At 49.7% G+C, this 23,418-nt stretch overlaps 1 protein-coding gene across 1 annotated transcript; it reads right to left on the bottom strand.

Moving 5' to 3' along the window:
* Positions 1 to 1,417: 1,417 nt before the first annotated feature.
* Positions 1,418 to 22,827, bottom strand: GGT6 (gamma-glutamyltransferase 6). Its single transcript, XM_089655624.1, has 4 exons — positions 22,663 to 22,827; positions 12,520 to 12,884; positions 10,412 to 10,525; positions 1,418 to 8,823 (listed from the first exon to the last, which is right to left on the bottom strand). The coding sequence occupies exons 1-4, from the start codon at positions 22,761 to 22,763 to the stop codon at positions 7,628 to 7,630; spliced, it is 1,776 nt and encodes a 591-aa protein (XP_089511750.1). The 5' UTR covers positions 22,764 to 22,827; the 3' UTR covers positions 1,418 to 7,627.
* Positions 22,828 to 23,418: the final 591 nt, after the last annotated feature.

Here is a 23,418-nt window from a genome sequence, read left to right as displayed (position 1 = left end):
GTTTAGGCAGGACATTTCCAGGAGGAGGTATATGGCAAATACTAGCCGGGTTTAGGCAGGAAATTTCCAGGAGGAGGTATATGACAAATACTAGCCGGGTTTAGGCAGGAAATCTCCAGGAGGAGGTATATGGCAAATACTAGCCGGGTTTAGGCAGGAAATCTCCAGGAGGAGGTATATGGCAAATACTAGCCGGGTTTAGGCAGGAATATTCCAGGAGGAGGTATATGGCAAATACTAGCCGGGTTTAGGCAGGAAATCTCCAGGAGGAGGTATATGACAAATACTAGCCGGGTTTAGGCAGGAAATCTCCAGGAGGAGGTATATGGCAAATACTAGCCGGGTTTAGGCAGGAAATTTCCAGGAGGAGGTATATGACAAATACTAGCCGGGTTTAGGCAGGAATATTCCAGGAGGAGGTATATGGCAAATACTAGCCGGGTTTAGGCAGGAATATTCCAGGAGGAGGTATATGGCAAATACTAGCCGGGTTTAGGCAGGACATTTCCAGGAGGAGGTATATGACAAATACTAGCCGGGTTTAGGCAGGACATTTCCAGGAGGAGGTATATGGCAAATACTAGCCGGGTTTAGGCAGGAAATCTCCAGGAGGAGGTATATGACAAATACTAGCCGGGTTTAGGCAGGAATATTCCAGGAGGAGGTATATGGCAAATACTAGCCGGGTTTAGGCAGGACATTTCCAGGAGGAGGTATATGGCAAATACTAGCCGGGTTTAGGCAGGAAATTTCCAGGAGGAGGTATATGACAAATACTAGCCGGGTTTAGGCAGGAAATCTCCAGGAGGAGGTATATGGCAAATACTAGCCGGGTTTAGGCAGGAAATCTCCAGGAGGAGGTATATGGCAAATACTAGCCGGGTTTAGGCAGGAATATTCCAGGAGGAGGTATATGGCAAATACTAGCCGGGTTTAGGCAGGAAATCTCCAGGAGGAGGTATATGACAAATACTAGCCGGGTTTAGGCAGGAAATCTCCAGGAGGAGGTATATGGCAAATACTAGCCGGGTTTAGGCAGGAAATTTCCAGGAGGAGGTATATGACAAATACTAGCCGGGTTTAGGCAGGAATATTCCAGGAGGAGGTATATGGCAAATACTAGCCGGGTTTAGGCAGGAATATTCCAGGAGGAGGTATATGGCAAATACTAGCCGGGTTTAGGCAGGACATTTCCAGGAGGAGGTATATGGCAAATACTAGCCGGGTTTAGGCAGGAAATCTCCAGGAGGAGGTATATGGCAAATACTAGCCGGGTTTAGGCAGGAAATCTCCAGGAGGAGGTATATGGCAAATACCGGGATGTGACAGCGAACAGTTTATGTACAATACCATCCTCCATGACAACAATTCCTTCAAATGACTTCTGTTCATTTTTAATGATTACATAACACAAATATGAATTTGATACGTTTTTATTTCTGGTAAAAATCAATATAGGAATGGGCTGGTTTGAGAATAATAGACGTCATTGGTCATCATTGGTGTACAATATACCGGATTTTTCGCTCCAGAAGACGCACTTCCCCCCCCCCCCCCAAAAAAAATGGGGGTAAATGTCTGTGCATCTTATGGAGTGAATATGGAGTGGCCGGCCAGGTAGTCCCGCTGCCGTGTTAGAACATCGGGCCAGCCGCTCGGCTCTACTGTGCAGAAGAACCCGCTCCTCCGTCCTACCTGTTCCTCGGTCCAGCGGTGTCCTGCTTCCATCGGCTGTCTTCTCTCCCCGGTGCTGGCATCTTCAGTGTGGGCACCCGGCTGTGACAGCTTGCGGCTTCACAGCCGGATGCCCACTGCATATGCGGTGTCCGCAGTCTCCGGTCATCTCCCGTACCGTGTCCGCAGTCTCCGGTCATCTCCCGTACCGTGTCCGCAGTCTCCGGTCATCTCCCGTTCCGTGTCCGCAGTCTCCGGTCATCTCCCGTTCCGTGTCCGCAGTCTCCGGTCATCTCCCGTTCCGTGTCCGCAGTCTCCGGTCATCTCCCGTTCCGTGTCCGCAGTCTCCGGCCATCTCCCGTTCCGTGTCCGCAGTCTCCGGTCATCTCCCGTACCGTGTCCGCAGTCTCCGGTCATCTCCCGTACCGTGTCCGCAGTCTCCGGTCATCTCCCGTACCGTGTCCGCAGTCTCCGGTCATCTCCCGTACCGTGTCCGCAGTCTCCGGTCATCTCCCGTACCGTGTCCGCAGTCTCCGGTCATCTCCCGTACCGTGTCCGCAGTCTCCGGTCATCTCCCGTACCGTGTCCGCAGTCTCCGGTCATCTCCCGTACCGTGTCCGCAGTCTCCGGTCATCTCCCGTACCGTGTCCGCAGTCTCCGGTCATCTCCCGTACCGTGTCCGCAGTCTCCGGTCATCTCCCGTACCGTGTCCGCAGTCTCCGGTCATCACCCGTACCGTGTCCGCAGTCTCCGATCATCTCCTGTACCGTGTCCGCAGTCTCTGATCATCTCCCGTACTGTGTCCGCAGTCTCTGGTCATCTCCTGTACTGTGTCTGCAGTCTCTGGTCATCTCCCGTACCGTGTCCGCAGTCTCTGATCATCTCCCGTACTGTGTCCGCAGTCTCTGGTCATCTCCTGTACTGTGTCTGCAGTCTCTGGTCATCTCCTGTTCTGTGTCCGCAGTCTCTGGTCATCTCCTGTACTGTGTCCGCAGTCTCTGGTCATCTCCTGTTCTGTGTCCGCAGTCTCTGGTCATCTCCTGTACTATGTCCGCAGTCTCTGGTCATCTTCTGTACTGTCTGCAGTCTCTGGTCATCTCCTGTACTATGTCTGCAGTCCATTGGTTCAGAATTTTTTATTTCTTGTTTCCTCCTCTAAAATCTAGGTGCGTCTTATGGTCAGGTGCGTCTTATGGAGCAAATAATACGGTACACATACACACATTAGCATACCAGGTCTTTCCTCTACAACTAGACCTAACGGCCTCATCTTCCACTAAATTTAGGGTAAACTTGTGTTGGCCACAAACCTTCTTGGGAAGCCCATTCACAGAATAGAAGACAGGACCTCCCAGAGTGCCACCAGGGACCCCAAAACTGCTGAGTTTGTACATAAATGCAGTGAATGACACCAGCTTGCACCAGTGTGAGAGATGGCCAGTGGAGGAGGTGGGGTATGTTGGAAAGTTGCTGAAGAATAATAAAGGTTCCTTGCTGGGTGAAGTATATAAGAACTGGACTGAAGGCTTTACCAAGTAAACCACAGCCGTTATCAGCAGAAACTCTTGGTAAACCAAAAAACACACTCAATCCACAGATCTGCCAATATTTACAAAATGTGGTGGAATATGAGTGCTACGCTCATATGCCACAAATCTATAAACATTGACAAATGTATGTTGGGTACACAATACACGTGGCGATTGACAAAGAGCTGGACCTGACCTTAAACATTGATACTAGGTCTAGGAGCGAATGTGTTTGTACTACCATTTCTATGAAATCAAATGAAAGTACAGATGTGGAATAGATTTGACAGGCGGTATGTAGGTTTGGACTCTCACATCACACAATGCTTGCATAACCTATGGGCAGCCTTGAGCACTGCCATGTGGTGGTAGGGGAAGGGGACTTCATCCAACTTCCAAAAGGCTGGGATTTAGAGAGGCAGTCTGGGCTCTTGGAACACTGGGATCTTGACGCACTCTGGGCATTTGAGCTCTATCAGGGGTGGACTGACAACTCATGGGGCCCCCGGGCAATAGGGGATAATGGGGACCCTGTGTCCTTGCCCAAACTCAAAAAAGCCTATGAAAAAGGTACTAGGGGCATCTCATGGGGCCCCCTACTGACCCCGGGCCCTCGGGCAGTGCCCGCGTTTCCAAATGGTCAGTCCACCCCTGGGCTGTATGCACATTTTGAGTTTTCTGGACATTGTGGGATCTTAGGGAACTTTAGGCCCTTTGGGCTCTTGGGACACTCTAGGCTCTGTGGACATTCTGAGCTCTTGGGACACTCTGGGCTCCTGCGGCACTCTGGCCAGTATGGACATTTTGGACTCTTGGGAAACCCTGGGCTCTAAAGGCTCTTGGGACACTCTAGGCTCGATGAACATTCTGAGCTCTTGGGGCCCTCTGGCCTGTATGGACATTTTGGACTGTTAGGACACTATGGGCTCTATAGGCTATTGGGACGCTCTGGGCTCCTGGGACACAGTGAGCTCTATGTACACTCTGGGCTCCTGAGGCACTCTGGAGAGTATTGACATTTTGGACTCTTGGGGCTCTAGCCACATTCTGTGCTGTATGGACATTCTGGGATCTTGGGGCCCTCTAGGCTCCATTAGGATCTTGGGACACTCTGGGCTCTTAGGGCACTGTGAGCTCTATGGACACTCAGGGCTCCTAAGGCACTCTAGCCTGTATGGACATTTTAGACTGTTGGGGCATTCTGGGCTGTACGGGTTCTTGGGACACTCTGGGCTCCTGTGGCACAGTGAGCTCTATGAACACTCTGGGCTCCTGGGGCACTCTGGCCAGTATGGACATTTTGGAATCTTGTGGAACTTTGGGTTCTATCCACATTCTGTGCTGTATGGACATTCTGGGCTCTTATGGCCCTCTGGGCTCCATTAAGCTCTTGGGGCACTCTGGGCTCCTGGGGCACTCTGGCCTGTATGGACATTTCGGGCTTTTGGGGAACTCTGGATTCTATCCATATTCTGAGCTTCATGGACATTCTGGGCTCTTGGGGCACTGTGAGCTCTATGGACATTCTGGGCTCTTAGAGGACCTTTTTAAGGGCCAGCCTATAAATAAACCAATAAATCTATGCAATATCTAGGATCTTATTCTCTTCTACAGAAGAAAGTGTGTAGAAGGTTTGTGGTCATCACAAATGTCCCCCGTCAAGGACAATCAATGACCTCCTCAGTCTGAGAAATAACCATGACACATTCAACTTGACCAGTGCTAAATATTGGGTCACAGGGAATCCATGATAAGGACATAGAGCTTGTAGAGAGGATTCATATTTACATAAAACAACACTACACTCCGTATTAGTTATGCATACTACAAAACACACCTTGTATATTGTATACAGTATTTCCATATTTAAATTATAGTTAAATCTAATTTAAAGCCACAAAAAGACCCTATAAAGTGTTGCTCAGTGCAGTTCCTGGTGAAAAATTACTGAAAAAACACCAAAATAATTTCAAACATTATTAGAATTCTTTTTTAAAAAAGTGCAATTTAATTGATACGTTGCATAGAATTGTGCATGAATAAGTCAGGAGTGAGCGTGGTGAAACAACAGAGTGGTGATAGCCAGAAAGCATCCGTGCCAATTAACCAACCAGACAGGACTGCGCCCCCGTAAATGATAGGCCTCTGCCTCCCATCCAAATATAGATCTCTGGTGCCTACAAAAATGGAGGTCTATACTTCCACCTTAAAGGGCTGATCCCAGTCTAACCTTCCTTTTCCCTGAAGGTAGTTCCCGAATTCCCCTACAAAGTTAGGTCTCTCCTGTAACCACAACGGTAGGTCCATTCCTTCCCCCCAAGGGTAGGTCTCTGCTTCTTCCTAAAGGTAGATGCTTGCCTCCCCAAAAATTAGGCCCTTTCTATCCTGAAAATGGTAGGTCTCTTCCTCCAATCTAAGTACAAATCTCTGGTCCCTCAAAAATTAGGTCCCTTCTTTCCCCCAAAAGATAGGTCCTTGCACACCCCTTCCTCTTCCCCCAAAGTTAGGTCTGTTTCTCCCCCCAAAAGTAGATATTTTCCAACCCAAAGGTAGGTTACTACTGCCCCTAGAAGGGTAAGTCTCAGCCTCCTCTCCAAAAAGGTAGATCCCAACACCTGCACCCCCTATTCTCCCCTCCCACAACGGTAAGCTCTTGCCCACCCTCTAAATGTAGGTCTCCACTTCTACTCCAAAGGTAGGTTTCTCTCCCTACAAAAGTAAATTTTTTCCTTCCCCAAAAGGTATGACTTTGCCACACCACCAAAAGGTACAGTAGGTCTCTGAATCACTCCAAAAGGTAGCTCTCCGTCCCCCTCCATAGGCAAGTCTCTACCTCTTCCCCTAAATGTAGGTCCTTTTCTCCCCCCAAAGGTAGGATTCTGTCTCCTCCCAAGAGATGTCTCTGCAAGGTAGGGCTGTACCACCTCAAGGTTGGTCATTGCCACCCCCCAAGGTAGGTGTGCTCTCTTACAACTGATCAATTTCACACTGCACTGGAGTGTACCACAAGCAACAGAGAAGAGAGAGGGGGTCCTGAGAGAATACTCAGCTCAACTAACTCCCGAAGGAAACACTATCAGCATCACCTGGCACAGCCAATAGAGATATGTGCCCGCAGGTGGGACTGTCTGTGCTCAGTTCTGTCTCTTTTGGACTATGAGCATTTCGTTATTGCTTGTAAAAATACTATTATACTTTAAGCTGCCTGTAAAATTATAGTCGTGGCGTAGACTTGTAAGTGTGGCCAGTAACTTCCAATATGAAATCCAATCAATGACAGCGATCTCGATGTTCTACACAACTGCCCCATTCTGCTTCCTGTGGGTGAGCAGCTTCATAGGAGGGAGATCTGCAGCTCAACAGTGGGCAAAACATCAAGTCTGAGACCCCTACAGTAGCTTCAAAGACTGGGGACATCACTGCAGGACCAGGAGAGGGCCAAACGCTCCATGTGATCTTACATGTTCAGGACCCTTGGGGTATTTATTCCATGAGACTACTGCAAAAGGGCACTGATCCTTTACTATACATACATGTATAGCTATAGGGAGCCTTTTGAGAGCCCAATGAGCTACACTACTCATCAAACGCTGGTGAGATGTTCCTGAGCAGAAACAGCCATGGCTGAGGGTAACGGGGGCAGATGGCCAAGTAATTAAGCCCTAACTGAAGGTTGAGAATGAACTGTGTCAAGATTTAATACTTTTCAAAAAACTGCCAATTATTCCCCAATAATTACCTGCACAGGACTTCACCTCGATGGCTGAGTTGACAGTAGTGAAAAAGTATTCGCTGCTGCCAAGCCCTTCACATGAGGCCACCCCATTGGCTGACCGCACCGGATGCCAATGCTGAGCAGGGGCTTTTCTTGTGCTTCAAGCTTCCAGTAAATGCAAAAGGAAGCTGGGGACATTCCATTACATCTAACAGAAGTGTAACTTTACTGTTCAGGACATAGGAGGTGTCCTATATTGGGCTTCATCTTTGCCTGCTTGCAATAAAGTTGCATTGCATTTTAAGATGGTCTTAAGATCAAGGTAGTATAAAATCTCAGGATCTGGGCATCCAGCCGACACCAAGCAGACACTAGTACAATGCCGACCCCCAAGCAGACACTAATACGATATCAAAGCCCATGCTGATGAAATACTATTTAGCTCGCTGAACATGACTGAAAGTAGAACATCCTATCTCTGGAATCCATCTTGGAGGAGCTTATTTTCCAAGGTAGTATAAAGTTTCAAGATCAAGGTAATATAAAATCTCAGGATCTGGGCATCCAGCCAACCCCCAAGCAGACACTGGTACAATATCAAAGCCCATGCTGATGAAATACTATTTAGCTCACTGAACGTGACTGAAAGTAGAACGTCCTGTCTCTGGAATCCATCATGGAGGAGCTTATTTTCCACATGAAGAAATGGTTAATGTCCTACAGGATAACAACAAGGTCCACGAGACTTCATAACATGAACATGTTCCGCCTGCACCTCAACTGCCACCACCGGTTCAATGCTGTTACCCTGCAGCCCAAAGTACTCCATCCAGGGGTCAGAGCTTTCAGGTTGAACCTCCACCAGGGATCCAGTCACAGATTCTGTCAGATTCCTCTCTAAGAGGAGATGACTTATAATAACCTGAACCAGGGAGAATGGCACTGAACTTCCCCCATAAGCTGACAACCCTATCACGTCGTTATCTGCTCCATAGATCAGCACTGACGGGCAGGTCCAGTAAAGGGGTCCGAAGCTCTTTGAAGAACCCTGACCCTGAACAAAGTCACTGAGAAGGATCCCTGTAGATGAAGAAATAAACCCAGATCCAAAGGTGCTGTTGAGTGTGAGGGACAACACAAAGATGTCTCCAGAAACGTCAGCTATCATAACATTGCTTTCGACAGGTGCCGGGTTCCATGCGGGCAGCTGTAAAGGAGAGAATTGAGAAGACAAGTCTCTAGGCCAGGCTCCACCCTGTGCATACATCAACTTTGAGGAATTCAGGAGACGCTCAGAAGCTGACTCCATGTTTTGCTTCTGCTGTTCTTCATAAATCTTTTGAACAGAGTTGGAGAGGATTTTCCCAGCAGTCAGTCCACCAGTAGTGAACAAAGTTAGTGAATCTAAGTGAAGCATCAGTGGATCTTCAATGGTGGGATGTCTGGCGATGGACTCTCTGAATTTATCTTCCTCTATAACCCCAATATCACTTATCAGGCTGTGTATGATGTCATCTGGAAGCACGGGGTCTGACATGGAACTTCCAATCTTCTCCAAGAGTTTTTGTAGAGTAGGATTTTCTACTCTCTCTCCGACGTCTTTAAGATTTTGTTGAGGATCACAGAAGAGGCTACGCAGACCATCAGAGATTAGAACCTTCTCGTGGTTTGCCACAAGGGCAGCATGGAGGCTGGAGTCCACCAAGAAGCCCTTATCTGCTAAAATAACAGCAGAACTCACTAGCTGAGCCCAGGGTTTGGTCCCATACTTCTGATGAAGCACCCATAACCCTTGAAGAACCTGAGGAACTCCATATGAAACTGAAGATGCTTCTCTGGGTATTGCATTTAATACCGAGGTGTTCTGTGAGGCTTTGTTGAAATAGATGGAGGAGAAGACTCCACCTGAAATGACATATAGCAAGATGACCTTTATGTTCACACTTATTATATGGTTTTAATTTCAGCAAGAAAGAAGAAAATTCCACATTGTTTACTCCTTCCCAGTAAATTCCACCAGTTCTCTCCGACTTACCTCTTCAATAACCCTCTTTATTCCACAAAGCTTCTTCCCTCCACCAACCAGCTTCCAACTACTCTCTACCCTCTACCAATCACCTATCATTAATGTGTCCAATTGCCTACTATATTCCACCAGTCATCTCCTACTTACCTCTCAGGTGATCTCCTACACTTCACCAATAGCCTGGTACTTAAAGCAAATGTTCCACCTTCAGTTGCAAGGTCCGCTTATTAAATGTGCCCCCTTCCCTAAAACACTGCATAACAATACCTGTGAGGGAAAATATTTAGATAAAATACTTACAACTTCTGTAGTGTACGGAGTTATGTCATCCTCTTGCCGATTAGATCCCAAGGAATGCCAGGTAGCACAAATCTCACAAGGAGACCCTGCAGCACAGCACAGGATCATCTTCTTCAAGATTTTGGGCTACTCAACATTCTGTGGGATCTGGCCAGAAGGAGAATGATGCTGCAACCTGCACTATGGAGGGTATGGAAAGGTTAGCATATTGTCCACCTACATGTCCTTTGCAGGTACCTTTATGCTGCATTTTAGGGGTGGGAGGCAGGGCAACTTGAATAAGTGGGTGCCCCCCAGTCATTTTTTGCTCTCTTATTTGTGGGCCTCTTAATCACCTTTTCCCACCTAATGCGTAGGGCCTTCCGATCATTTCCTACCCACCCCAGCCTCTCCCCCCAGTGTGTAGGTCCTCTCAATTACCTTCTACTACCCAAGTGTAGGTTCTCCCAAACATCTTCTACACCTGGTGTATAGGTCTTCCCAATCATCTTCTACCCCATGATGTGTATGTATATGTATTCCTAATAATTTTCAACCCCCCTGATTTATAGGTTCACTGAAACATCTTCTACACCTTGATATGCAGATCCTTCTAATCACCTTCTACCCAATATGTGTACATCCCCCAATAACCCTCTACCGCTTAGTTGTAAGTCCACCCGAAACATCTCCCTACCCCTGATGTATAGGTCTCATTTTCTAACCCCTTATGTGGGTCCCCCCAATCATCTTCCACCCCCTGATATGAAGGTTGCCCCAATCACCTTCTAACTCCGAAGTGTAGGTCCTCCAATAAGTTTCAACCCCTCTCCCCCTCTATGTATAAGCCCTCCCGTTCACTTTCCACCTCCAATGTATAGTTCTTCCAATCACCTTTTACTGCCCCCCCCCCATCTTTCCATGTGCAGGTACTGACAAACATCTTCCACCCTTTATGTGTAGATCTTCACAATCATTTCCTACCCCCTGATATGTAGGTCCTTTCAATCATCTTCTCCCATCTGATGTGTGTGTATAGGTCCTCCAAAATACCTTCTACCCCCAGTATATAGGTCCCTCAGTCATCTTTTAACCCCTGATGGATATGTATAGGTCCTCCCAATCACCTTCTACCCCCTGTATAGTCTGTAGTACTAATCCTTCAGATGAAGACAGACAATCACTTACCCAAGCTGGAGGTGTGTGGGTGTACAACCACCAAACAGAGCACAGCGAGGATTCCCGCATCAACCACCGAACCTCCCGACTGGAGGACATCCCGAGCCATGATGGAGCAGGTCTCTGTCACCAAGGAAAGAAAAGAGTAATATGTGATGAATATTTGGGATTATTTAGTAAGACTAATAGTGATGAGTTACATTCAAATGGATTTGTTCTGTCATGATGAAGATATGTCAGAGCCCCCAAATGTCCGCCTCAGTTCTAATGATTGTCAGGAACATTCCCAATTATTTATATCGCTATATACCCAGAACATATCCCAATAGTTATACCACCTTCATCCAGTCACCATGAAATGTGTCAAGAAAGATGCCCAATGTCCAAGAACATGATGGGAGGTGTGAAAGTTGTAGATACCTACCCCCTGTTCTAGTTACATCATCTCATTCATCTTGACATTCCATTGGGATTGGGTGAAGATGTTGATGCTACTTATGTAAATAAAAATACTGGGGTATGTTCCTGATACCCATAACAACTGAAAAAGTGGCTTAGAGAATCTACAAAACGTCTTCAACATTACAGAACAAGTCCAGTTGAACGGGCTATATCATGACCTGGATACATGATAACCTTCAAGAGTCAATACTCTGAGATCAGGAAATGTCAGAGACAGCTCATTCTCTGTGTTGGGGGGACATGTGACTGAGTGCACTACCAACATAAACATATGTGCAGCACCATGAATGAAGACCAACTGCTGCAAAAACGTCATCAGGGCTGGTGTCATTTGATGGCACCTCTAATGAAGCCAGATGGCTTCCAGGTTGAGAAAGACTAGTATAGAGTTAAAAGTAATTTACATACTGTAAAGTTTTCACAGTGACTGCATCCTCTGAGCGTACCCCTGAGGTGGAAGGAGCAGGGGGAAAACTCAGGAGGAAAGAGCAGGGGGAAGACTCAGAGGAGGAAGAAGGAGAGGAGGAAGAAGCAGGGGGAAGCCTCAGGGAAGAGGAAAGAGCAGGGGGAAGCCTCAGAGGAGGAGAAAGAAGGAGAGGAGGAAGGAGCAGGGGGAAGCCTCAGAGGAGGAAGAAGGAGAGGAGGAAGGAGCAGGGGGAAGCCTCAGGGAAGGGGGAAGCCTCAGAGGAGGAAGAAGGAGAGGAGGAAGGAGCAGGGGGAAGCCTCAGGGAAGAGGAAGGAGCAGGGGGAAGCCTCAGGGAAGAGGAAGGAGCAGGGGGAAGCCTCAGGGAAGAGGAAGAAGGAGAGGAGGAAGGAGCAAGGGGAAAGGCTCAGAGAGGAGGAAGGAGCAGGGGGAAAGGCTCAGAGAGGAGGAAAGAGCAGGGGGAAAGGCTCAGAGAGGAGGAAAGAGGAAAGGAGGAAGGAGCAGAGGAAAACTCAGAGAGGGGGAAGGAGCAGGGGGAAGAATTGGAGAGGAAAAAGGAGGAGTGGAGCAGTGTGAAAACTCAGAGAGGAAAAAGGAGCAGGGGGAAAACCTGGAGAAGCCGAAGGAGCAGGGAGGAAACTCAGAGAGGAGGAAGAAGGAGAGAAGGAAGGAACAGGGAGGAAACTCAAAGAGGAGGAAGGAGCAAGGGGAAGACTCAGAGAACAAGAATGAATAGGGGGAAGACTCAGAGGAGGAAGAAGAAGCAGGAGGAGAACTCATAGGAGGAAGAAGCAGAGGATGAGGGAGCAGGGGGAAAACTCAAATAGTAGGAAGGAACAGGGAGAAAAGCTCAGAGAGCAGGAAGAAGCAGGGGGAAGACTCAGAGCAGGTAGAAGAGAAGGTACCAAAATACCTTGACCCAACATCAGGCATCCAGCTCTGAACGCTGAAAACTTTCTAACACAGCAAACGTTTTCAAGAGAAAAGCAGTTAAAAAATGTTTGCTGATATAATCCCACCTGGGGGATTTCACCATTTCCACTGTTCCTTTACATTTGACGGAGAAAAAAATAACTAGAGCTGTAAATAACAGTCATGAACTTATTTGATCATTAAAAAGTAAAATATAGTGGACATTTATAAGACATAAAGAAAAAAATCTCTTCACAAGTTTCCTAAAATACCTCAAGATGTCATAGGGTTCTATACAACACCAGATCATATTACTCACCAGAGTCGGTGATGGCCACTGCTTGGTGGAAGGTGCCTTCAGAATGATGATGGCCAGAAGAAGAGTGTCCATCTGCATCTCCCTCCTCCTCTTCCTCCGATGTTTGGGAATCATGGTGGTGGTGATGACCTTCTCCCAGTTCTTCATGTTTGGTCAGTGATGAGGGACCTCCAGGAATACTACTATCTGAAGACTTATTATTAAGGTGATCACCGAACCTCTGCTGTGTGGCAGGCGTTTCCGTATTTCTGAACTTGACATCATACAAGACAAAGCCGGTGGCCACCACCAGTAGAAGTACGGAGGAGAGGATTCGGAAACAGGATTCTCTATAGCGCGCCCGAATGATGGGCGATGAGGACTGTCTGCAAGAACAAGGAGAGGACAAAAGATTCAACCTTTCACACTATCAGGTCACTGATATCACTTTTCCTGGTTCTACTTATAATCTGTATATCATCATGTTTGGTATCTCATCTCTTCATAACTCTACCAACCTCACCCACAATCCCTGGCAGGAGAACAGTGTACTGTATTTAGAAATAAAAGATTCTTGATATCATTATGGATTTATTTTGGCATATGAAGTAGTGTTTCCACAAGTACAGCGGCTTGATGAAGGGTAGGTTACGGGGTAATAGCAGTGTGATGAACCAGGAGCCCCGAGAGAGAGCACACAGAGGCAAATCACAAGGGCATTTATTAGGGGACTCGGGATACAGGCAGTAGGAAAACTAGTCCACAGAACAAACAGTAGGCACAGCAAGGGAGAACGTTCCTCAGGATGGAAATGTGGGAAAACAAACAAAGGAGGTAGTCCACAGGGGAGCCTGGAGACACAGCAAGGGAGAATGTTCCACAGGACAGCAATATGGGACAGCAAACAAGGGAGGTAGTCCACAGGGGAACCGAGAGACAAAGCAAGGGAGAATGTTCCACAAGACAGCAAACAAGGGAGGTAGTCCACAGGGGAGCCGGGAGACACAGCAAGGGAGAATGTTCCACAGGACAGCAATATGGGACAGCAAACAAGGGAGGTAGTCCACAGGGGAGCCGAGAGACAAAGCAAGGAAGAATGTTCCACAGGACAGCAATATGGGACAGCAAACAAGGGAGGTAGTCCACAGGGGAGCCGAGAGACAAAGCAAGGAAGAATGTTCCACAGGACAGCAATATGGGACAGCAAACAAGGGAGGTAGTCCACAGGGGAGCCGGGAGACAAAGCAAGGGAGAATGTTCCACAGGACAGCAATATGGGACAGCAAACAAGGGAGGTAGTCAACAGGGGAGCCGGGAGACAAAAGCAAGGGAGAATGTTCCACAAGACAGCAAACAAGGGATTGAGTCCAGCACATGGCAGACATCCGGGCAAGAGGGTACAGGACAGTACACAGGGCAGCAATTAGATCCAGCAGGCACTTAGTCCAGGGTCCAAGACCACAGTTCAGGCACAATGAGGGATGAGCAATAGGTACAGCACGGGTTCAGGAACTCACCAATCAACAGAGACCACAGCTGAGGAAGTCCAGGCAGCGTGGCAGGGGAAAGGAGGTCTAGTGGGCAGAGGTCATTCACAGGCACATCATGGGTCCTCAGAGGGCTGTGTGTCCTGGCCACAGATTTCAGACCACACAAGCAGCCGTTGCAGGAAGAGCAGAGAGGAGAGCAGAATCCCATTGCCCAGGAAGCCGCATAGACAATATGAAACTACAAGTCCCAGCAGTTCAGAAAGCAAAGCACAGACCATACAGATCTATCTCCTAACTTCCTTCTAGGAAGACATGCAGCCATCAGCTCCTGTGTGTCCATCCCAGGAGTAAACAAAAAAGTAAAAAAAAAAAAGGATGGAGGTTACGTTGAGGATTAGTGGAAAGGTTTAGGTAAGACATAGAGGTTAGGTTGAGGGTTTGTGGAAAGAGTTGGGTTGGGAGCCAGAGGTTAGTGTAAGGGTTAGTCTAAAGGTTTGGTTGATGGATAGAGGTTAGGGAGATGTTTTGTGGAAAAGGTTGGGTTGAGGGATAGAAATTAGGCAGAGGAATAGTGGGGAGGGTGGGGTTGGGAGATAGAGGTTAGGTTGAGGATTGGTGGAAAGGGTTAGGCTGAGCGATATACACTATATTGCCAAAAGTAATGGGCTGCCTGCCTTTCCACACACGTGACCTTTAATGGTCCCCCAGTCTTAGTCCGTAGGGTTCAATATTGAGTTGGCCCCGCCCTTCCCACACACATGACCTTTAATGGTCCCCCAGTCTTAGTCCGTAGGGTTCAATATTGGGTTGGCCCCGCCCTTCCCACACACATGACCTTTAATGGCATCCAAGTCTTAGTCCGTAGGGTTCAATATTGAGTTGGCCCCGCCCTTTGCAGCTATAACAGCTTCAACTCTTCTGGGAAGGCCGTCCACAAGGTTTAGGAGGGAGTCTATGGGAAGGTTGGACCATTCTTCCAGAAGCACATTTGTCAGGTCAGGCACTGATGTCAGGGGAGGAGGCCTGGCTTGCAGTCTCCGCTCTAATTCATCCCAAAGGTGTTCTATGGGGTTGAGGTCAGGACTCTGTGCAGGACAGTCAAGTTCCTCCACCCCAAACTGGCTCCTCCATGTCTTTATGGACCTTGCTTTGTGCACTGGTGTGCAGTCATGTTGGAACAGGAAGGGGCCATCCCCAAACTCTTCCCCAAGTTGGGAGAATTAAATTGTCCAAAAATGTTGGCTTAATAGTTCCCTTCACTGGAACTAGGGGGCCAAGCCCAACCCCAATCAATGAAAAACAACCCCACACCATAATCCCCCCTCCACCAAACTTTACACTTGGCACAATGCAGTCAGGCAAGTACAGTTCTCCTGGGAACCGCCAAACCCAGACATGTCCATCGAATTGCCAGGCAGAGAAGCGTGATTGGTCACTCCAGAGAACACGTCTTCACTGCTCTAGAGTCCAGTGGTGGCGTGCTTTACACCACAGCATCCGATGCTTTGCATTGCACTTGGTGATGGAAGGCTTGGATGCAGCTGCTCGGCCATGGAAACCCATTCCATGAAGCTCTCTACGCACTGTTGTTGGGCTCATCTGAAGGCCACACCAAGTTTGGAGGTCTTTAGCTATTGACTCTGCAGACAGTTGGTGACATCTGCGCACTGTGCACTTCAGCATGCGCTGACCCCGCCCTGTCATGTGACGTGGCCTACCACTTGGTGGCTGAGTGGCTGGTGTTCCCAGTTGCTTCCACTTTGTTATAATCCCACTAACAGTTGAGCGTGGAATATTTAGTAGCCAGGAAATGTCACGGATGGATTTATTGCCCAGGTGGCCACCTATCACGGGACCACGCTTGGAGTCACTGAGCTCCTGAGAGCGACCCATTCTTTCACCAATGTTTGTAGAAGCAGTCTGCATGTCTAGGGGCTTGATTGTATACACCTGTGTCCATGGAGGGGATTGGAACACCGGAATCACACAATATGGAGGGGATTGGAACACCTGAATCCAATGATTTGGAGGGGGGCCCTATACTTTGGACAATATAGTGCATGTTAGGTTGAGGTTTAGTAGAACGGGTTATTTTGAGGATACAGGCCAGGATGAGGATTAATGGAAAGGGTTGCGTTGAGGGATGGATGTTGGGATGAGTGTTAGTGGAAAGGATCGGGTTGAGAGACAGAGGTTAGGTTGAGGTTTGGTGGAAAGGGTTGGGTTGAGGGATGGATGTTGGGTTGAGTGTTAGTGGAAAGGATTGGGTTGAGGGACAGAGGTTAGGTTGAGGATTAGATAGAGACTAGGTTGAGGTTTGGTGGAAAAGGTTGGGTTGAGGGATGGATGTTGGGTTGAGTGTTAGTGGAAAGGATCGGGTTGAGGGACAGAGGTTAGGTTGAGGATTAGATAGAGACTAGGTTGAGGTTTGGTGGAAAGGGTTGGGTTGAGGGATGGATGTTGGGATGAGTGTTAGTGGAAAGGATCGGGTTGAGGGACAGAGGTTAGGTTGAGGATTGGTGGAAAGGGTTGGGTTGAGGGATGGATGTTGGGTTGAGTGTTAGTGGAAAGGATCGGGTTGAGGGACAGAGGTTAGGTTGAGGATTAGATAGAGACTAGGTTGAGGTTTGGTGGAAAGGGTTGGGTTGAGGGATGGATGTTGGGATGAGTGTTAGTGGAAAGGATCGGGTTGAGGGACAGAGGTTAGGTTGAGGATTGGTGGAAAGGGTTGGGTTGAGGGATGGATGTTGGGTTGAGTGTTAGTGGAAAGGATCGGGTTGAGGGACAGAGGTTAGGTTGAGGATTGGTGGAAAGGGTTGGGTTGAGGGATGGATGTTGGGATGACTATTAGTGGAAAGGATCAGGTTGAGGGACAGAGGTTAGGTTGAGGATTAGATAGAGACTAGGTTGAGGTTTGGTGGAAAGGGTTGGGTTGAGGGATGGATGTTGGGTTGAGTGTTAGTGGAAAGGATCGGGTTGAGGGACAGAGGTTAGGTTGAGGATTGGTGGAAAGGGTTGGGTTGAGGGATAAAGTAAAGCTGGCCATGCACTTATTGTTTCCAATGCAGATTGATGAATCTCCCACTGTGCCCAGCATATTTTGACAGCTGGCTCCCCAAAACACTGACTGTATCAGATTGGACGCAGCTGCATTTCGGCCAACAATTTTTCACCAGACTCCTTTGATTTTTCAATCGAGGGATGTTGAGTGGGAGACAGCTGACAGGGCCACCTACTACGTGAATTTCAGTGGGTTCCTAAGCAAATCTGTACAACGTACAGCCAGTATTGAAGGGTCCGGGATCAAATTGAGGGATCGGGGCCACATTGACAGTTGTACAGATGGGTTTGGGGTTGGAATACGTTACGTGGCACAAGGTTTGTGAGTTTGATTACTGCTGCAGGGAAGACCATGTGCCATAATCACCGGACAACAACAATTCTCTTGCGGCGTACAGTTTATTAAAAGGCAAAAAATGGCTTGGAGGAGCCCCTTGGAGTAATACTCCCGGGCCACAGGTGACCATCCTTAGAGGGGAAAGCAACTGGATACACCTGCAACCCGGACACACACAGACACCATACACCCCTGCACCCCCACACCGGCCCAGACTCAATGACATCATACACCTGTACCCCCACACCGGCCCAGACTCAATGACACCATACACCCCTGTACCCCCACACCGGCCCAGACTCAATGACGTCAAACACCTGTACCCCCACACCGGCCCAGACTCAATGACACCATACACCCCTGTACCCCCACACCGGCCCAGACTCAATGACGTCATACACTTGTACCCCCACACCGGCCCAGACTCAATGACGTCATACACTTGTACCCCCACACCGGCCCAGACTCAATGACGTCATACACTTGTACCCCCACATCGGCCCAGACTCAATGACGTCATACACTTGTACCCCCACACCGGCCCAGACTCAATGACGTCATACACTTGTACCCCCCACCGGCCCAGACTCAATGACGTCATACACTTGTACCCCCACACCGGCCCAGACTCAATGACGTCATACACTTGTACCCCCACACCGGCCCAGACTCAATGACGTCATACACTTGTACCCCCACACCGGCCCAGACTCAGTGACGTCATACACTTGTACCCCCACACCGGCCCAGACTCAATGACATCATACACTTGTACCCCCACACCGGCCCAGACTCAATGACATCATACACTTGTACCCCCACACCGGCCCAGACTCAGTGACGTCATACACTTGTACCCCCATATGGGCTCAGACTCAATGACATCATACACTTGTACCCCCATATGGGCTCAGACTCAACAACGTCAAACACTTGTACCCCCAACTGTCCGAGACACAGTGATGTCACATACTTGTACCCCCCAACTGTCCGAGACACAGTGATGTCACATACTTGTACCCCCCAACTGTCCGAGACACAGTGATGTCACATACTTGTACCCCCCAACTGTCCGAGACACAGTGATGTCACATACTTGTACCCCCACACCGGCCCAGACTCAATGACATCATACACTTGTACCCCCACACGGCCCAGACTCAAGGATGTCATACAACACAGGGAATACCAACCATCCTGTGGGCCCTCTTCTCTGGGCTGGGTGGCCCTCACTGATCCCCAGTTGTGGTGACACTCCCCTAGCCCGCCCACTTCTTGCATCAGGACTGAGAGCGTCTGAGAGGAGTACTGAGATGTTTTCAGGAAGTTATGTACAATGCCCAGCAGCCCCTCCCACCAGCCATGATCTTCCTGCATTGCATAGAGAAGCACAGAGACCCAGTGATGATAATAAGGCGTGTAATGAAAATGGAAAGGGTTTATTTCAAAATATCGCTATGTCGATGAGAGGGGGAGGGGGGACCGGGGGAGGCGAGATATATGCAGAATACACGTCTAGGATATCGGATTCATGGAACGTCTCACAACGCACACCGCACCCGCACTTCCTCTTCACAGACAAACACTGACACCCCGCTGCATCCAGCCGTGCAGGTCTGACAGACACGCTCCACCGGCAGAACCCGACAAACCGGCTGTGCGGGCCACAGGTAAAGGATAGGACTCCGACAATGAGCCCGCCTTCCCCTCCCCCACCCTACAGAATACATCACTTGTAACCAACATGTATACAGATATCTATGGCTGGTATATAGACAGAGCAAGCCGGACCGGACAGAGAGCGGAGCGCAGAGACAGCCGGACAGAGAGCGGAGCGCAGAGACAGCCGGACAGAGAGCGGAGCGCAGAGACAGCCGGACAGAGAGCGGAGCGCAGAGACAGCCGGACAGAGAGCGGAGCGCAGAGACAGCCGGACAGAGAGCGGAGCGCAGAGCAAGCCGGACCGGACAGAGAGCGGAGCGCAGAGCAAGCCGGACAGAGAACGGAGCGCAGAGCAAGCCTGACCGGACAGAGAGCGGAGCGCAGAGACAGCCGGACAGAGAGCGGAGCGCAGAGACAGCCGGACAGAGAGCGGAGCGCAGAGCAAGCCTGACCGGACAGAGAGCGGAGCGCAGAGCAAGCCTGACCGGACAGAGAGCGGAGCGCAGAGCAAGCCGGACAGAGAGCGGAGCGCAGAGCAAGCCGGACAGAGAGCGGAGCGCAGAGACAGCTGGACAGAGAGCGGAGCGCAGAGACAGCCGGACAGAGAGCGGAGCGCAGAGCAAGCCTGACCAGACAGAGAGCGGAGCGCAGAGCAAGCCTGACCGGACAGAGAGCGGAGCGCAGAGCAAGCCTGACCGGACAGAGAGCGGAGCGCAGAGCAAGCCTGACCGGACAGAGAACGGAGCGCAGAGCAAGCCTGACCGGACAGAGAGCGGAGCGCAGAGCAAGCCTGACCGGACAGAGAGCGGAGCGCAGAGCAAGCCGGACCGGACAGAGAGCGGAGCGCAGAGCAAGCCTGACTGGACAGAGAGGCGATATTTAGGTCCTCACCTGTACAGGCGGATGGTGACCCCTCCCCCGGGTATATATAGTACACAGAGGTATATTTAGGTCGGAGGTATATTTAGGTCCTCACCTGTACAGGTGGATGGTGACCCCTCCCCCGGGTATATATAGTACATGGAGGTATATTTAGGTCCTCACCTGTACAGGTGGACGGTGACCCCTCCCCCGGGTATATATAGTACATGGAGGTATATTTAGGTCCTCACCTGTACAGGTGGACGGTGACCCCTCCCCCGGGTATATATAGTACATGGAGGTATATTTAGGTCCTCACCTGTACAGGTGGACGGTGACCCCTCCCCCGGGTATATATAGTACATGGAGGTATATTTAGGTCCTCACCTGTACAGGTGGACGGTGACCCCTCCCCCGGGTATATATAGTACATGGAGGTATATTTAGGTCCTCACCTGTACAGGTGGACAGTGACCCCTCCCCCGGGTATATATAGTACACGGAGGTATATTTAGGTCGGAGGTATATTTAGGTCCTCACCTGTACAGGTGGACAGTGACCCCTCCCCCGGGTATATATAGTACACGGAGGTATATTTAGGTCGGAGGTATATTTAGGTCCTCACCTGTACAGGTGGACGGTGACCCCTCCCCCGGGTATATATAGGTCCTCACCTGTACAGGTGGACGGTGACCCCCTCCCCTGGGTATATATAGTACATGGAGGTATATTTAGGTCCTCACCTGTACAGGTGGACGGTGACCCCTCCCCCGGGTATATATAGTACATGGAGGTATATTTAGGTCCTCACCTGTACAGGTGGACGGTGACCCCTCCCCCGGGTATATATAGTACATGGAGGTATATTTAGGTCCTCACCTGTACAGGTGGACGGTGACCCCTCCCCCGGGTATATATAGGTCCTCACCTTTACAGGCGGACGGTGACCCCTCCCCCGGGTATATATTGTACACGGAGGTATATTTAGGTCTTCACCTGTACAGGTGGACGGTGACCCCTCCCCCGGGTATATATAGTACATGGAGGTATATTTAGGTCCTCACCTGTACAGGTGGACAGTGACCCCTCCCCCGGGTATATATAGGTCCTCACCTTTACAGGCGGACGGTGACCCCTCCCCCGGGTATATATTGTACACGGAGGTATATTTAGGTCTTCACCTGTACAGGTGGACAGTGACCCCTCCCCCGGGTATATATAGTACATGGAGGTATATTTAGGTCTTCACCTGTACAGGTGGACAGTGACCCCTCCCCCGGGTATATATAGTACACAGAGGTATATTTAGGTCGGAGGTATATTTAGGTCCTCACCTGTACAGGTGGACGGTGACCCCTCCCCCGGGTATATATAGTACATGGAGGTATATTTAGGTCCTCACCTGTACAGGTGGACGGTGACCCCTCCCCCGGGTATATATAGTACATGGAGGTATATTTAGGTCCTCACCTGTACAGGTGGACGGTGACCCCTCCCCCGGGTATATATAGTACATGGAGGTATATTTAGGTCCCCACCTGTACAGGTGGACGGTGACCCCTCCCCCGGGTATATATAGTACATGGAGGTATATTTAGGTCCTCACCTGTACAGGTGGACGGTGACCCCTCCCCCGGGTATATATAGGTCCTCACCTTTACAGGCGGACGGTGACCCCTCCCCCGGGTATATATAGTACATGGAGGTATATTTAGGTCTTCACCTGTACAGGTGGACAGTGACCCCTCCCCCGGGTATATATAGGTCCTCACCTTTACAGGCGGACGGTGACCCCTCCCCCGGGTATATATAGTACATGGAGGTATATTTAGGTCTTCACCTGTACAGGTGGACAGTGACCCCTCCCCCGGGTATATATAGTACACAGAGGTATATTTAGGTCGGAGGTATATTTAGGTCCTCACCTGTACAGGTGGACGGTGACCCCTCCCCCGGGTATATATAGTACATGGAGGTATATTTAGGTCCTCACCTGTACAGGTGGACGGTGACCCCTCCCCCGGGTATATATAGTACATGGAGGTATATTTAGGTCCTCACCTGTACAGGTGGACGGTGACCCCTCCCCCGGGTATATATAGTACATGGAGGTATATTTAGGTCTTCACCTGTACAGGTGGACAGTGACCCCTCCCCCGGGTATATATAGTACACAGAGGTATATTTAGGTCGGAGGTATATTTAGATACTCACCTGTACAGGTGGACGGTGACCCCTCCCCCGGGTATATATAGTACATGGAGGTATATTTAGGTCCTCACCTGTACAGGTGGACGGTGACCCCTCCCCCGGGTATATATAGTACATGGAGGTATATTTAGGTCCTCACCTGTACAGGTGGACGGTGACCCCTCCCCCGGGTATATATAGGTCCTCACCTTTACAGGCGGACGGTGACCCCTCCCCCGGGTATATATAGTACATGGAGGTATATTTAGGTCTTCACCTGTACAGGTGGACAGTGACCCCTCCCCCGGGTATATATAGTACACGGAGGTATATTTAGGTCGGAGGTATATTTAGGTCCTCACCTGTACAGGTGGACGGTGACCCCTCCCCCGGGTGTATATAGTACATGGAGGTATATTTAGGTCGGAGGTATATTTAGGTCCTCACCTGTACAGGCGGACGGTGACCCCTCCCCCGGGTGTATATAGGTCCTCACCTGTACAGGTGGACGGTGACCCCTCCCCCGGGTATATATAGTACATGGAGGTATATTTAGGTCCTCACCTGTACAGGTGGACGGTGACCTCCTCTAGCTCCTCCTCTTCCTCCTCCCCCCGGGTGTCCCGGACTTTCTGATATCGGATTTCGGGTCTCGGTGGAGCCATCTGTCACCTGCGATCACCTGGACCCGAGCCTTCCGGACTCACCTGTTGCCGGTGACACCCGGGACACGCCCACCACCTGCTGCTCTCCGCCCAGCTCTCTGAGACTCCTACGCTCTTCTTTCCCCGCCCAGGCCCCTCCCCCTCACCTTACCTGCCTCGAAACTCCGCCCTGCTAATGTGAAGGCTCGGCTCGATGTTCCGCCCACTTTCAGCCGTTTGTGTTTTATTCCCCGCCCACCTCCTGCTATTCCCGCCTCCTCCATTCTACCTGTGAAGTGGGTTGGGATTGGCCGCGCCCCTCCTCAGTGTAGCCCCGCCCCGCTGTGCGGAGGGTCGGTGACAGTGACAGATACGGAGTTCTCCCGTTCCGACGCCTGGAAGGATGGAAGGGGGAGGGGAGGACTCTCCTATAATTTATTATTATACCCCGCCCCCCATCACCTGTATTATCTATCACTGCATACGTCATCATCATCATTATATATTGTTATTACCTATTATATCCCATGTCACAGTTATATATTACTATTAGTATGACAAAGTTATTATTATTGGATCGTATATAATCATCGATTATCACCCCCCCCCCCCCCATTATTGTATATCATTACTACATTCCTCCTTATTGATATTATGGATTACATCCCCGTCATCA

The sequence above is a fragment of the Staurois parvus genome, unplaced genomic scaffold, assembly GCF_062004578.1.
Source record: "Staurois parvus isolate SC_StPar_1 unplaced genomic scaffold, SC_StPar_1.0 ptg000857l, whole genome shotgun sequence".
Classification (NCBI taxonomy): domain Eukaryota; kingdom Metazoa; phylum Chordata; class Amphibia; order Anura; family Ranidae; genus Staurois; species Staurois parvus.
Note: the sequence above shows the minus strand (reverse complement) of the source record. Positions and strands in the feature narration are given on the sequence as shown.